Below are 13,457 nucleotides of genomic sequence, written 5' to 3' on the forward strand. Positions count from 1 at the left end.
CCAGGCTCCACTTGTCACTTGGACGACGACTCCCAGTCTTGTGCTTTTGGCCTGCACTCATCTCTGGAACTCCACACTCCAGTGCCTGCTCAGCTGCCTTCCTGGCCTGTCCAGTAATACCAAGTAGGCACTATGAAGTGAAAGTCGCTCAGTCGTGTCTGACTCTTTGCGACCCCATGGACTACGCAGCTCATGGAATTCTCCAGGCCAGAATACTGGAGTGGGTAGCCTTTCCCTTCTCCAGGGGATCTTCCCAACCCAGGGACTGAACTTAGGTCTCCCACATTGCAGGAAGATTTTTTACCAGTTGAACCACCAGGGAAGCCCAAGAATACTGGAGTGGGTAGCCTATCCCTTCTCCAGCGGATCTTCCCAACCCAGGAATTGAACCGGGGTCTCCTGCACTGCAGGTGGATTCTTTACCAACTGAGCCATCAGGGAAGCCCAAGTAGGCACCGTGAACATGACCAAACCTGCTCCTCCTGCAGTTTCCTTCTAGGATATGACACCTTTCATCCTGCCAGGGCCTGGACCGGTTACCTCACAGAGGTGGGGAGAGTGCGGTCAGCACCAAGCCTGGGCCCGGCAGACAGGAAGTTAGGCAAAGGCCCAAGGTGCAGGGCTGGCTTGGGAACGCGCCTCCCTGGAGTGAGGGAGAGGCTGCGTGTGCTTGTGAACACCTTCAGATGTTTGGCATTTGTCATCGGCAATGGTTCTAGAATCTACGGGACAGCAAGAAACTAGAAGGAAACAACATGTTTGGAAGTCAACAGAGCATTTTATTCCACAGGAAGAGAAAGAACGACTTGACATGAACAGATTTTAGAGTCGCAACAGATTGGTGGCTGTGAGGGTGCTCACACAGCGGTGACCCAGAACTTTATTTTGGGGATTTTATAAGCAGCTGCTATGCTATTTTGAGGCACAGATGAGGCTTACAAACAAAGTGGCCCAGGAGTCGTCCGAACTCTGAGCTGCATCCTCACCACCAGGCGGGTGAGGCGCTCAAACTGATGAGAGGCCGTGTTTCCGTTTCTGGGTTGGCAGTGAGCGGGCCCGGGTGCAGGAAGCACTGACTGGTCAACCTTTCTGGTGGGTGAACAAAAGCAGCTCTGATCAGGCAGCGATGTAGCTGGATGTGCTGGGTTAGGGCATCAAGGGGAGTTTGCTTTCTGCTGGTCTGGTTTCTCCTGATTCAATTTATTTTTCTTCCTGGGAGTGGAATTGGGTACTTGAGGCAGCAAGAAAATCGGTAGAAAATTATTGTAACAAAGTCTCGGCCATCTCTGGCTAAACACTGATTTTAAAGGAAATGGGGGCCTTTAGCAGCCATAGCCAGGGCCTGCTTCCTCTAAAGCTTTGGATGTTTTCCAGGCAAACCAGGAAACTCTCCAGAGCCCCTGAAACCTTACCCCACGCCTGGCATGAGGGCTGAGAGGGCAGAGGGAGTTTGAGAAGCTAAGTTGGCACCCACCAACCCCAACCTCACCCCGTTTGGTCTTCGGATCCCATTTTAACATCTGCCTCTTCTAAGGCACAATGTCAGAGGAGGTTGTGCAATTAGGAGCTGAGCCACTGTTTCAAGGGTTGATGAGATCAGAAAGCGGCCGGGAGGAGGGCATCTGAGTACCCTCTTGGAGTCTCTGGGAAGCACCGCTCCACAGCGCAGCCCTCAACCAACTTCCCATGGGCAGAGGATGCTGGGTGCCACTGGGCCCCAAGGCAAATTTCCTTTATAATCCTAACACCAAGCTCCTCAATCCAACAGAACTTCCAAGTGACTTCACTCCAGAAAGTGACAGAAGGCTCACTGATGCAAATAATCAATCCTCCGAGAGTCTCATTCTTAGGAGATCATCATCTCAGGCAGTGGGTGACTGGTGACAAAAACCACAAGCCACACTTGTGGGGTGCAGGGCACGAGGCTGTTGAAGAGGATGAGAAACCTGCAGGAGGCAGCACCTGGTGCCACAATGGCCGCCTGGCAAAACCAACCAACCGAACAACCAAAAACGCACCTCCTTCAAGAGCCAGGTTTCAACCCTGCTGGCCACGAAGACAGAGTTCAGTGAAGACCACATATAAATCCTGGTGCTCAAGACGAGCCTTGAAGACACTGCTTTGCCAAAGCACTAAGCACTGGACGAAAGCTCCCTTCCTGTTTTTTTTGCGCGCGCACACACACACACACACACACACACACACACACACACACACCCCCTAAGCGGGGGGAAGAAAGACAGATTAGCTTCATTTGTGTCTTGGAAGGATCTGGGTCATGAGTTATAAACCCCAAAACCTTCCACACATCCACTGATCCCCTTGGTCTTTTTAGATCTCAGCTACATTAGACATGGTTGTACAGACTGAGTAGATTTATTAAAATAAAAATTTAAAAAATCACAAGTCTAGTCATTCATTCCAGAGTGAAGCCTACCCCTCCCCAACTTGGTTATTCCATACAGAAAAGAGAAAACCCTGCAAACAAGACCCAGGAAGAAGAGGGAACTCACTTCAAGGCCTTGCCACTGTTTGGAATTTAAAACCAAGGGCAAGAGTTATTTTGGCCAAATCTTGGCCTCAAACTTACAAAAACAGCTTTTTAATACTCAAGATTTCATTCCCTTTTTGGACTCTCTCCTTCTCATCTCAGTGTTACTGTCACCAGGTCCCCAGGACTGCAGAGCTGAGAGTCTGCCTGCGGCTTTATTAGGAAGAAGAGAGTCCTAGGTCCTTCTCCTCGGACTGCTGCTCAGGAGGGAAGACATTCTTACTGTGGGTTTTGCTAAGTTTCTGGACTTCTGATTTGTCCACCCAGTTCTGCAGGGCTTTTCCCCCTTCTAAGTTACCAGAGTCTACCAATGTTTCAGACTGGCCTCTATGATAATAACCCAAGAAAAACTTGCAATGCTGGTGTGTGTGCACGTGTGCTAACAGAACACACCGCAAACTTTGGCAAGACCAGTCAGGAGAGAGCCAGAGATTTAGGCAGATAAAAATAATCTGTGACACTCTAAGAACCATCTTTAAACTGGAGGAGAAATCAATAAAAGATGCATCTGAGTCACTCCCCTAGGCCTTTTTGAGGGCCAGCTCTAGGTCTGGACACTTTGGTTCGCTGCTGCTGCCTGGACGCATGCAGGTGTCAAAGGTGTCACTCGACGTACCCGGCACCTCACCTCAGCCCACCCGACTGTGAATACCCTCGTTTCCCAGACTAAGACATAACATTCTGCAACTTGCAAGAATCCCTCTTCATGGATAGTACCCTGAATTAGACATGTAGAATTAGTGCAATAGAAGATCCAATATAATTTTATATTACTTTACAGTTAACAATCCTTTACACACATCATAGTCCCTGTTCAGAAACACTTCTATATATTTACAAACACACAGTTGTATATTTATCAATATATACATGTTAACAAAATACAGGGCAATCTAAAAATTAGATTGATCTTGGTACGCTTTTTTTTTTCAAACGTTATTCAACCGATGTCTTTTACAAATTACCTCCCCATAATCTAAAGCAATTCCTTGCCCCACAAATGAATACAGTTCCATCTGCACCCCCTCATCAGTATTTACTTCCCCTCTTGATATCATCCCCCAAACCTTATTCTGGTTTCCTCAAATTGAAGCCAAGCCCATGGGCCTCTCTCCTCCTGATTGGTGGGGGGTCTGTCTTTGGGAATGTCCCTCCAGCAGCTGGGGTTTCTCAGGAGTCCAGCTCCAACTGTTCTTGGTTTTCACTGAGTCTTAACATCAGCTGCTGTTCATAGTAAAGGCTCTTTGCATAGTTTATTTCTTGTGATAACTTGATAGCGAGGACCTCTGATTTCACGTGGACCTGAGGAAGAGGACAGAATGAGTAACTCGCCCCCACAGTGGGGAACCAAACAGACGTACAGGACACGAGCCACTGAAATCCATCCAGGCAGCAGCTCCCAGCCTGACTGTGGATCTCAACAGCGTGGGTGTAGTTCCAAGAAACAGATCCCCAGGGCCCTACTCCTAGTTTATGCCGACTTGAGGTCTGGGGTGGACCCCGGGGTGCCTGTGCAGTCGACCCACAATCCCCCGACCTTCAGGACTCCCTGTAACTGAGAAACCGCTGTGCTCCGAGGTGTGAGGATCAGCTGAGGTGAGAGCAAGTGAGAACAAAGACTTGGGACTCAAATCTAAAGTCTGCTGATGAGGTACCATTTCACACCAGTCAGAATGGCTGCGATCCAAAAGTCTACAAGCAATAAATGCTGGAGAGGGTGTGGAGAAAAGGGAACCCTCTTACACTGTTGGTGGGAATGCAAACTAGTACAGCCACTATGGAGAACAGTGTGGAGATTCCTTAAAAAACTGGAAATAGAACTGCCCTATGATCCAGCAATCCCACTGCCGGGCATACACACTGAGGAAACCAGAAGGGAAAGAGACACATGTACCCCAATGTTCATCGCAGCACTGTTTATAATAGCCAGGACATGGAAGCAACCTAGATGTCCATCAGCAGATGAATGGATAAGAAAGCTGTGGTACATATACACAATGGAGTATTACTCAGCCATTAAAAAGAATACATTTGAATCAGTTCTAATGAGGTGGATGAAACTGGAGCCTATTATACAGAGTGAAGTAAGCCAGAAGGAAAAACACCAATACAGTATACTAACGCATATATATGGAATTTAGAAAGATGGTAACAATAACCCTGTGTACGAGACAGCAAAAGAGACACTGATGTATAGAACAGTCTTATGGACTCTGTGGGAGAGGGAGAGGGTGGGAAGATTTGGGAGAATGGCATTGAAACATGTAAAATATCATGTATGAAACGAGATGCCAGTCCAGGTTCGATGCACGATACTTGGGGCTGGATTCTTGGGGCTGGTGCACTGGGACGACCCAGAGGGATGGTGTGGGGAGGGAGGAGGGAGGAGGGTTCAGGATGGGGAGCACGTGTATACCTGTGGCGGATTCATTTTGATATTTGGCAAAACTAATACAATTATGTAAAGTTTAAAAATAAAATAAAGAAGAAAAAAAAATAAAGTCTGCTGATGTTCAAAGCACACAAACGCCTTGAGGCCTTTCTTATGGAGCAAGCTTGCTTGCCTTGAAAGGGTGAAAGGGCAGCTGGGCAAGGCTCCCCACCTCCAAAAGGAACTTGTGGAAATACTCAGGCTTTTGGGTGTTAACTCAGTTAATCTACCAGCCCTAACCTAAGCCAATGACCCCAGGGGAGCCCACACAAGCCAAACCAAACCCAAGCGCATTCCTGGGCAGGGAGAAGGTCAAGGGAGAGAGGCCCAATCAGGCTGGTTGCGGTTTCTGATCACAGAAAGACTGAGATAAGCAGGGCCATTTTGAATGGTATGTCATTCTCGAATGCAGGCTTGAAAATCCTAGCATTCCAGGTGAAAGATGAGCAGAGCTAACACCTGGGGTTCCTGAAAAGATTCCAAGTGAGAACATGGCTGGAGATGGGGTCCCCTCACATGGGCTTCTGCTGAGCTCTGAGCAGAAGCAGTGACCTGGTCCAGGCCACCAGCTCTGGTGACTTGCAGGCACGTGGCTTTGAACCCCAGCTCCTTCTGGTGTTGGCCAGATAACCCTGAGCAAGCCACCTGTCCTAACTAAGCCTCCTTACCAGTCAAGTGGGGGAAATAACAGTACAACATTAAATAATCTTTAAGTATTCAGAATCCAGCCTGGCACATAGTAAGCCCTTACTGAATGTTGGTTATTAATAGGAATGGCATTATTTAATAAAGTCCTGCCATAACAGTATCTTGTAGCCTTTGGAGGCAAAGTGTAAATTTTGTCTATAAATATTTATTGAGCTTTACCCTGGGCAGGGACCTATGCTACATATTACTTCTTGGTGCACGAAAAAAGTTAGCTTCCAATTATTCTAGAGGGGAAGTTAGGAAGAAGCCAGCATGTGCTCTAACATCTTAGATCCGATGCACTGAAGAGGCCCATTTTAGGAATAAAACAGCCGCATGCATTGTATCAGCTGGTCCTCACAGCTGCTCAGAGGCAGGAATCCTACCTACACCATAAGGAGGGGAAACCAGGGCTCAAGTGTTGAGCAACCTGCCTAGGGTCAGCAGCAGTGAAGCTGAGAGGGCAGCACCACCGCATCTACCACAGTGAGCACCTTCTGTCTGCGGGACTAAGAAGCAGGACCCCTGGGGATTCACAGCAGCCAGGCCTAAGCCTCAGGTGCTGCAAACGCTTTTCCACTGAGAAGCATCAGCAGGGCAGTGGCAGGCCTGGGAGACGGGTCAGGTGTGCACTCACCATAGGCTTCTGGTGAGAAGGGCCCGGGATGGACACGCCGCTGCTCGTGTTCACAGCCTTCTTGGTGACCTGCACGTACACTTTCCCGTGGTCTTTGGAGACGAGGCAGTGGTAGAGATCGTCATATTTGACCTCCAGGAAAATGGCCTCTCGGTCAACGTAGTCCCCGCTTCTCAGGAAGTAGACAGCCTTGGAGGAGATGAGCACGCAGTAGCTGTCGATGTTCTCCACTGCGATGAAGCTGTGGAGGGAGAGGGGGAGTGAGGAGGGCACGCAGGACTTCAGGGCTGCTCCTCGAGGCAGGGCTGAGGCTCCGTGTGGGCCCTGGTCTCTGGGGACAGACCTTACAGCCAGGCTCCCTTGCTCAATGCCCCGTGGGTGGGTGGCTCACCCACTCTGAGCCCCCGTCTCCTTGTCTGTCAGTTAGGAATAAAAGTGGCATTGGCCTCTCAGGGCTGCTGCGAGGCCGGCATGCATAGCAAAGGGCCCTTACACAGGGGGCTCGATGAACAGGACCAACTGTATCAATGAGAGAAAACAGTTTTATGGCCTTTTCATAGGACGAAGCTTAGAGAAAACCATAACAGTGCTTTGTTGGGCAAAAGAGAGGAAGAAAACACAATGCTTTGAAAGGTCTGTTGATGAAATAGCAGCTGAGAAGCTTCGCTGTGAAGGCAGGGTAGGGGAGGTGCGGGGTGATGGAAGTGGAAGTGGGGAGCAGCATTAAATGGGTCAGCAAACTGGACGCGTGAGAGGATGCCATGCCCTCTCTATCTGCACATCTATGTCTGCTGCTTTTTGGTCATGGTTTTAATAGGAGGTGGCCTGGTCTCAGCCTAACACCTCGAGGGACAGGGGGCTGACTGGTGAGACCACCGCCACGTTCTCAGAACTTCATGAGTTGTTAGGAAGTGTGCTTTCTCAGGGAAACCTATAATCCTGATTTTCATAACTCTCAGCCATCAATTCTAGAGGCTTCGAGGCCACTCAGGAAAAAAATAAAAGAAATCTCCTTCCCTGGAGCCGCGGATTTAAAGTGGGAATTTATGCGCGTCAAAGCTCTCAGCTGGGCTACAATGAAGAGCAGTGACCCTTGGAAACGGCTGTGACAGCCCTCCCAGGCCTGGCTGCCTCCTCCGCCTCTTGTGACAGCCTTCCACAATGGAGCGGCCACTTTGGGGAACAGGGAAAGACGGCAGGAATACTAAGAGCTGACGGCAGGAATACTAAGAGCTGACGAGAGGCTGGCTGTCAGGCCCTGGCCCCCTGGGATCCGATGTCCTGAGAGGAATTGCCACATCGCAGTTGCTCGGAGCCACAGCTCCCCTGGAACGGCTTGGGGACTGGGTCCCAGGATGGCTTTGTTCTGGGGTCAGCGGTCGCCAAACTCTGATGGGACAGAGCAGGCCTGCCCATAGCTGGACAGGCTGGTTCCCTCTCCATCCCAAGTTGGCTCCAGGCGCCCGCTCGCCTCTGGGCTCAGAGAGCCCCCGACTCTGAACACACCTCATCCCTTATCCCTTCCACCTCCTCCTCAAGCCTGAGGATTCACGAGTTCCAACTTCTCTCTGAAGCTTCCCCAGAAACACTCAACCCCACTCCCACTTTTGAATGCTTCCTTGCTTACCTTCAAGAGCACTGCTAAGCACTGGTTTGTTCTCATTGTGTGTCCTGGATAAGTATGCAGCTCTCTGGCTAAGCTGATGTATTCTTAAAGTCCACCCCCCTCCCATGTCTCCCTGAGCACCCACCACTGAGTCGGCCACCCCCTTAGCACTCAGTAAAATTCTGCCTGGTTCCAGCTGCCATTTTAATTGTAGCCTCACATGACAAAAAATTGGGGTTTATTGTTCTATTCTGACTGGTTGGCAATGCCAAGAATGTAGACTTGTAAAGTCTCAATGCCAAAAGGAGAAATACCAGCAGCTTTTGGTGTTCAGGCCACTCAGCAGAGAATTTCCCACATCCCAGGCTCGGATGGTGTCCAGGGGGCAACAGCACTACTTAAAGAGGCCGAGTGGAGTCTCAGATGGCTGGTCCAGTGGAAGACAGGGTGAGAGAGAGAGACAGACAGAGATGATAAAAGCCTCCTGACACAGAAGGGAAGGACTGGGGGCTGGCTGGAACTTGCCAGAAAACTAGCTTAAAAACTGAAAATGGCCCAGGGCTTCTGAGCATGGGTGGGCTGGGCACGTGGCGACTGAGGCTGGAACAGGTTCTAAGGGGAGCTCCCCAGAGCCAGCCACCACGATTAGGGCGAGGGCAGGATGGGCATTAAAAATCCAGTTGAGGACTGTTCTCTTTCATCTGGTCCAGCACAGGAGGCAGAACTTCTGTCCCATCGTCCACGTCTCCCCTCTCCTGTTTGGTACCTGCTGACGCTGACGTTTATGCACAGCCTCTAAGAGGGCTGAGGTCTCTCCATCGGGGCAGCTGTTCTGATACCCCTCACCTGGGTGGTTGACATTATTAGAGCCCTCTCCACAGTGGGCCTCTTTAAAACAGATTTCCTTCTAAGAGGCCACAGATGGTACAAGTCCTCTGTCCAGCCAGCACAACTTCTGGGTGGAAGGGAGGACGAAGGGTGGCTCTGAGCTGGGATGCTTGACTCAGAGCCATCCCACATGGTGGAGGGGACACATGCTGAGTGGGCAGGGAGACCCCCTGGGTGAGGCAGCTCTGGCAGGGCCAGCTGCTGTCTTTGTGTCTCAGTTTCTTCATCTGAGAGAGATGATGCTACCCACCAGCTTCCATCACAAAGTCAGTAAACTCACAGCCAAAATTCAATGTCAAAAGAATTCATGTCCATTATAGAAATGTGAGGGGAGGGGAACGGTTTGTAAATCCGCACATATCTCTCTTCTGTGAGCCCAGGAGCCCATTCATACCCCACAGCTAATACAGACAGTAAGTTCTGGACATTTACATGACGTGTTCTAGTCTTTTCAAACCAAAAGCAGATTGGAGCCAAGGGTATAACTGAGAGGAGGGGAGAGGGAGACAGTGGGGACTCAGCCAGAGTGCCAGGGTCACAGCCCTCGGTCTGAGCAAGAACCTGGACACCGACTTAGCCAATAGCCGTCTCTCCCTCCATTTTCTTCTCAACGCTTCCCTGGAACTTTCACAACCAAGAACTAACACTTTGGGTTTCATCATAATAGCATATATTACACACACATACACACGAAGTCTAGAAACCACAACAAAGAATAATTAAAACTGAGCTCCAGATTATGGGCCCCCTCCTGTAAGGGAGACCAACCCCAAATCTGTCATGGAGAGAGAGGAACCAAAACTCGAGGGGACAAGAGAAGCTGAACCCATGAGCGCTCCCAGCACTTCTCGTCTCATTCACCACCTCTGTCACTTCGTTGTCACAGCGTGGCATCCCCCTCCCTGCCTGGCTGTCCCCTGCAGAAGGCCTGAGCTCCTTTCCTTTGTGTCACTCGAGAGGCAAAGGCCTCACACAAGCCAAGTCCAAACACATCCACACTCCCCTCGCTTCACGTAGGCTGCTCTTGGCCCATGAATGGGTGACTATTACAAACCATTGTAGGATGACGTGGGAAGAAAAGCCATGTGGCCTCAGGTGGACCCTGAGTGTGTCCTTCTACCCTCTGACCTGTTATTAACTCAGAAGGAGGGAGGGTGAAAAACTGTGGCCAGAGACACACAGCCTCTGGGTAAGTCGTACCCTTCAAATATGGAGAACCAGAAAGACATCTGGTGTTCTGTGGACACTAGGGACGATTCTATAAAAAAAAAAGAAAATCAGGATTTTTAGACTTTGGTTAAAAGTTTCACTTATAACTCTCCTTTAAGGGAAGAAAGAGGATGTTTTGACCTTGGGACCAACTTCAGAAAGTTTCTTCTCAGAGAAAGGAAGGCTGTGACACGTGGCTTACACCTCTCCAAGATGACGGGTTCTAATAGTGGGCGAGCCCGGCAAGGTTCAACACTGCAGAAGCAGCTCCGCTATGAAGAACAGCGTCCCAAACCACAAACACCAAAGTTGCTGTCAACAACAGCTTCAGCCCTCTCACTATGTGGCAGGTAGTAATGTCATTTCCAAGTACGGTGGCCAGTGTGCCATTGGGACCGGCCAATCCTCAGTGACAGATGGCTCTGCCTGTCACCAGCCACAAGGCTTGGCTCAGAGCTGCCTGCTGTCATGTGTAGAGTGAGGATCACCATACCTCCTCTCAGGGGCCACCGTGATGACTAGAACCAATCTACATGCCCAACCAGGGTGGCTGTTGTTATTTCTTTCTTCTGTTGACAACAACGCCAGGTTATCCTGATCCTGTGGAGAAGGTCTCCTTGCGAGTCTACAAGTCCTCACTTCGGCAGGTTGGAGAAATGTTATGTCCCTCTAAGAGGCCGAGGGGAAAGAGGTTCATGACCAACTGATTTGCTCCTTAGGGGGAGAGAAATTTGCCAGTTGATTCAATTACCTTTTTCAACCGATTTTCTTTCTTTTTTTTCCCACTCTCTTGGGGTTTTGTTTTTGTTTTATCAACTTTTTTAATATTTATATATCTGTTTATTCCACACTTTACAGGCATTTCACAGTCAGAAGAGTTGGGAGCTGTCTTATTCCAGGAGTGTCAATGATTATTGACAGATAATTTCCTGGTTTAGAAAATGCAAGCAATGAACTCTATCCCACTCCTCAAAATGTCTGATCTTTTTATTTTTGTTTTGAGATTGCATATATTACTTTATGGTTTTTATTTATAATTATATGCTGTTAAATTAAATTATACTGTTTATTAGAATAAACAATATAACCTGTGCTCAGATAAAAGTGTTCTAACTTCTATTTCTATATGCAGTTTCTTAAGAAGAGTATATATATCAAATATCACAGTATGCATACAAAGGGGGCAAGAAAGGAGAATTTTATTCTTGATTTTTTCTGTACTCTTTGAATTTGCTAATAACTGTGCACATGAGTTTATTTCATCAGAAAGAGAAAGGACTAATCTGGCCAGTGGGTTTATAGGCTATTTTTGTTTTCCTTTTTATACTTTCTTGAATTAAAAAAAAAAGAGGAGGAGTAGACAAACAGATAGAATTGAGTGCATAACCCAAAGGGACAAGGAAGCAGCCTGACTCAGCTGAGATCAAGTGACACAGGGTGAGTCTCCAAGGTGCTGCTTAGATTCAAGGGGTCTCCTGTGCGTGATTTTCAAGTTTCCCCCAAAGACAAACACCACCTTCAAGGTCACATACAGGAACCCTGTCATGTGGAGCCACTTTCCAGGTCTAGCTGCCCCTTGAGGATGCTTAATTGTTGCTGTTAATTCCTTACTTCTCCTCTTCTCTGTAAATAAACCTGTGTATTTGTCTAAAGGATAAGGACTGTCTTTGTTAGCAGTGTCACAATACTAAAAAATAAAGAATAATTTTGAATAATTAAAAATGTCAAACATCTAGAAAGGCTCCTAATTTCTAATTAGAACAGGAGCTTTTAACGTTTATGGAACACACATGTTGTGTTGTGTTGTGCTCAAACATGTCCAGCTCTTTGCGACCCCATGGACTGCAGCCTGCCAGGCTCCTCTGTCCATGCATGGGTTTTTCCAGGCAAGAATAATTGGAGTGGGTTGCCATTTCCTTCTCCAGGGGATGTTCCCGACCCAGGGATGGAACCTATGTCTCCAGCATTGGCAGGAGGATTCTTTACCTATGCGCAACCTACTGACACTCAAATAATTAATTTTGAATAGTTAAAAATTTCAAACATCTAGAAAGGCTCCTAATCAGAACAGGCGTTCTTAACATTTTTGGATCATGGACCCTCCTTTCCCCCTGTTGGCACTGTGGGGAGGCCCACAATTCCTTTCTAAGGATAATGTTGATTTTAAACGCATAAAATGCTTAGGATTACAAAGGAAATCAAATATATTTAAGTACATCTATCAAACTATTAAAACCGAGATAGAGAACTTAAATATTCTTTCTTTAAAGCACTGAATAATATCTTAAAAAAAAACCTCACAAATATTATTTCCTAAAACTACATTAAAAAAATACAATCAAGTTGTCAAATAAACTCAAGAAAACAGTGTGTGATGACAACTACTTAGTTTTTGGAAAAGGTGAAGAACTACCCTAGTGCTTACATTGCTAGTATGGAATCTGGTCTGTGATGGTGTATTGGAAATAAAATAGGTACTTTTTTCTTTTTCTTTTAATGAAAATGAGGTGTCTGGCTACATACTAGACACCAGTTACAGAGAAAAATTAATGTAATCTGATAGGACAAATTTGCCTTTACCATCATTTTAACCCAGAATCCGATTTCAGAACCAAAATTAAGAAAGATGGAAAGTGATGGCAATTTTGCAACATATCAGAGTTAATACTGGATTCATTAGAAACTCAAGCCTTTACAGTGAACCAGATCTTAAATCATATGTCAGCAACTATCCTTTTAATACTAATTAATTGAATAAAATAAAAAATTAAATGCAACTTGATCTGGGAGAACAAAGTTGAAGTAACCACAGCATTGTGGACTCTGTGGGGTTTTCATGGCATCGGGAAGTAATTACACAATATTTTCCAGAAGTGAAACAGTGAGTCTAACTGGAAAAAAATGTGGAAACATTTAGTTAGAACAGTAGAGCAAGGTATTAAAGATCCTTTTAAGGGGTTAACTCTGGAGGAAAATATGCAAATAATTAGGTCTTTAAGCATGTTTTTAATTAGGATTCTAGGATAAAAGTCAGAGGTATATTATGGCGCTCCTGTGCTTTTCTTGAAAACCCCTTTTTTTGCAAAGTGATGCCTCCAACATGAAGACCCAGCCTGACCACTGAGGACACTTCAGAGAAATATGTGCCAGGTTTCCCGATGACTCCTGCCTTGTACACTGCGGAAGACTATGGTCACATGGCTCCTCCAGTGTACATGGGCAAGATTTAACACAAGCTGGGGTAGCAACACATGGTTTTCATCTTAAGAGTCAGAAGTCATTCATGCCAACATCTTCTCTGAGTTCTTATGAATTCCAAGAGTTTCATGAAATCTGTTTTACTGACTTCATTTTGATTCCGGCTTCCAGTTTTCCATGGCTCTGTGCTCAATGCTTGTATTTCACTGGGAGCAATCCTATGTTAGCCATGCTACACAATTTCTCCTTA

At 47.2% G+C, this 13,457-nt stretch overlaps 1 protein-coding gene across 7 annotated transcripts in view; it reads right to left on the bottom strand.

Annotated features, from left to right (window-relative positions):
- Positions 1 to 758: 758 nt before the first annotated feature.
- Positions 759 to 13,457, bottom strand: part of VPS13D (vacuolar protein sorting 13 homolog D) — a 273,597-nt gene continuing 260,898 nt past the window's right edge. For 6 of the 7 annotated variants that reach the window (XM_070768193.1, XM_070768192.1, XM_070768191.1 and 3 more), the window contains 2 exons: positions 6,307 to 6,547; positions 759 to 3,853 (listed from right to left, as the gene is read on the bottom strand). In XM_070768193.1, the coding sequence (XP_070624294.1) occupies positions 3,722 to 3,853; positions 6,307 to 6,547 (373 nt within the window). In that variant the 3' untranslated portion in view covers positions 759 to 3,721. Of the gene's footprint in view, positions 3,854 to 6,306; positions 6,548 to 13,457 lie in introns of those variants that run through there. The other variant, XM_070768194.1, reaches the window with a different exon arrangement.

This window comes from Bos indicus, chromosome 16, assembly GCF_029378745.1.
Source record: "Bos indicus isolate NIAB-ARS_2022 breed Sahiwal x Tharparkar chromosome 16, NIAB-ARS_B.indTharparkar_mat_pri_1.0, whole genome shotgun sequence".
NCBI lineage: Eukaryota > Metazoa > Chordata > Mammalia > Artiodactyla > Bovidae > Bos > Bos indicus.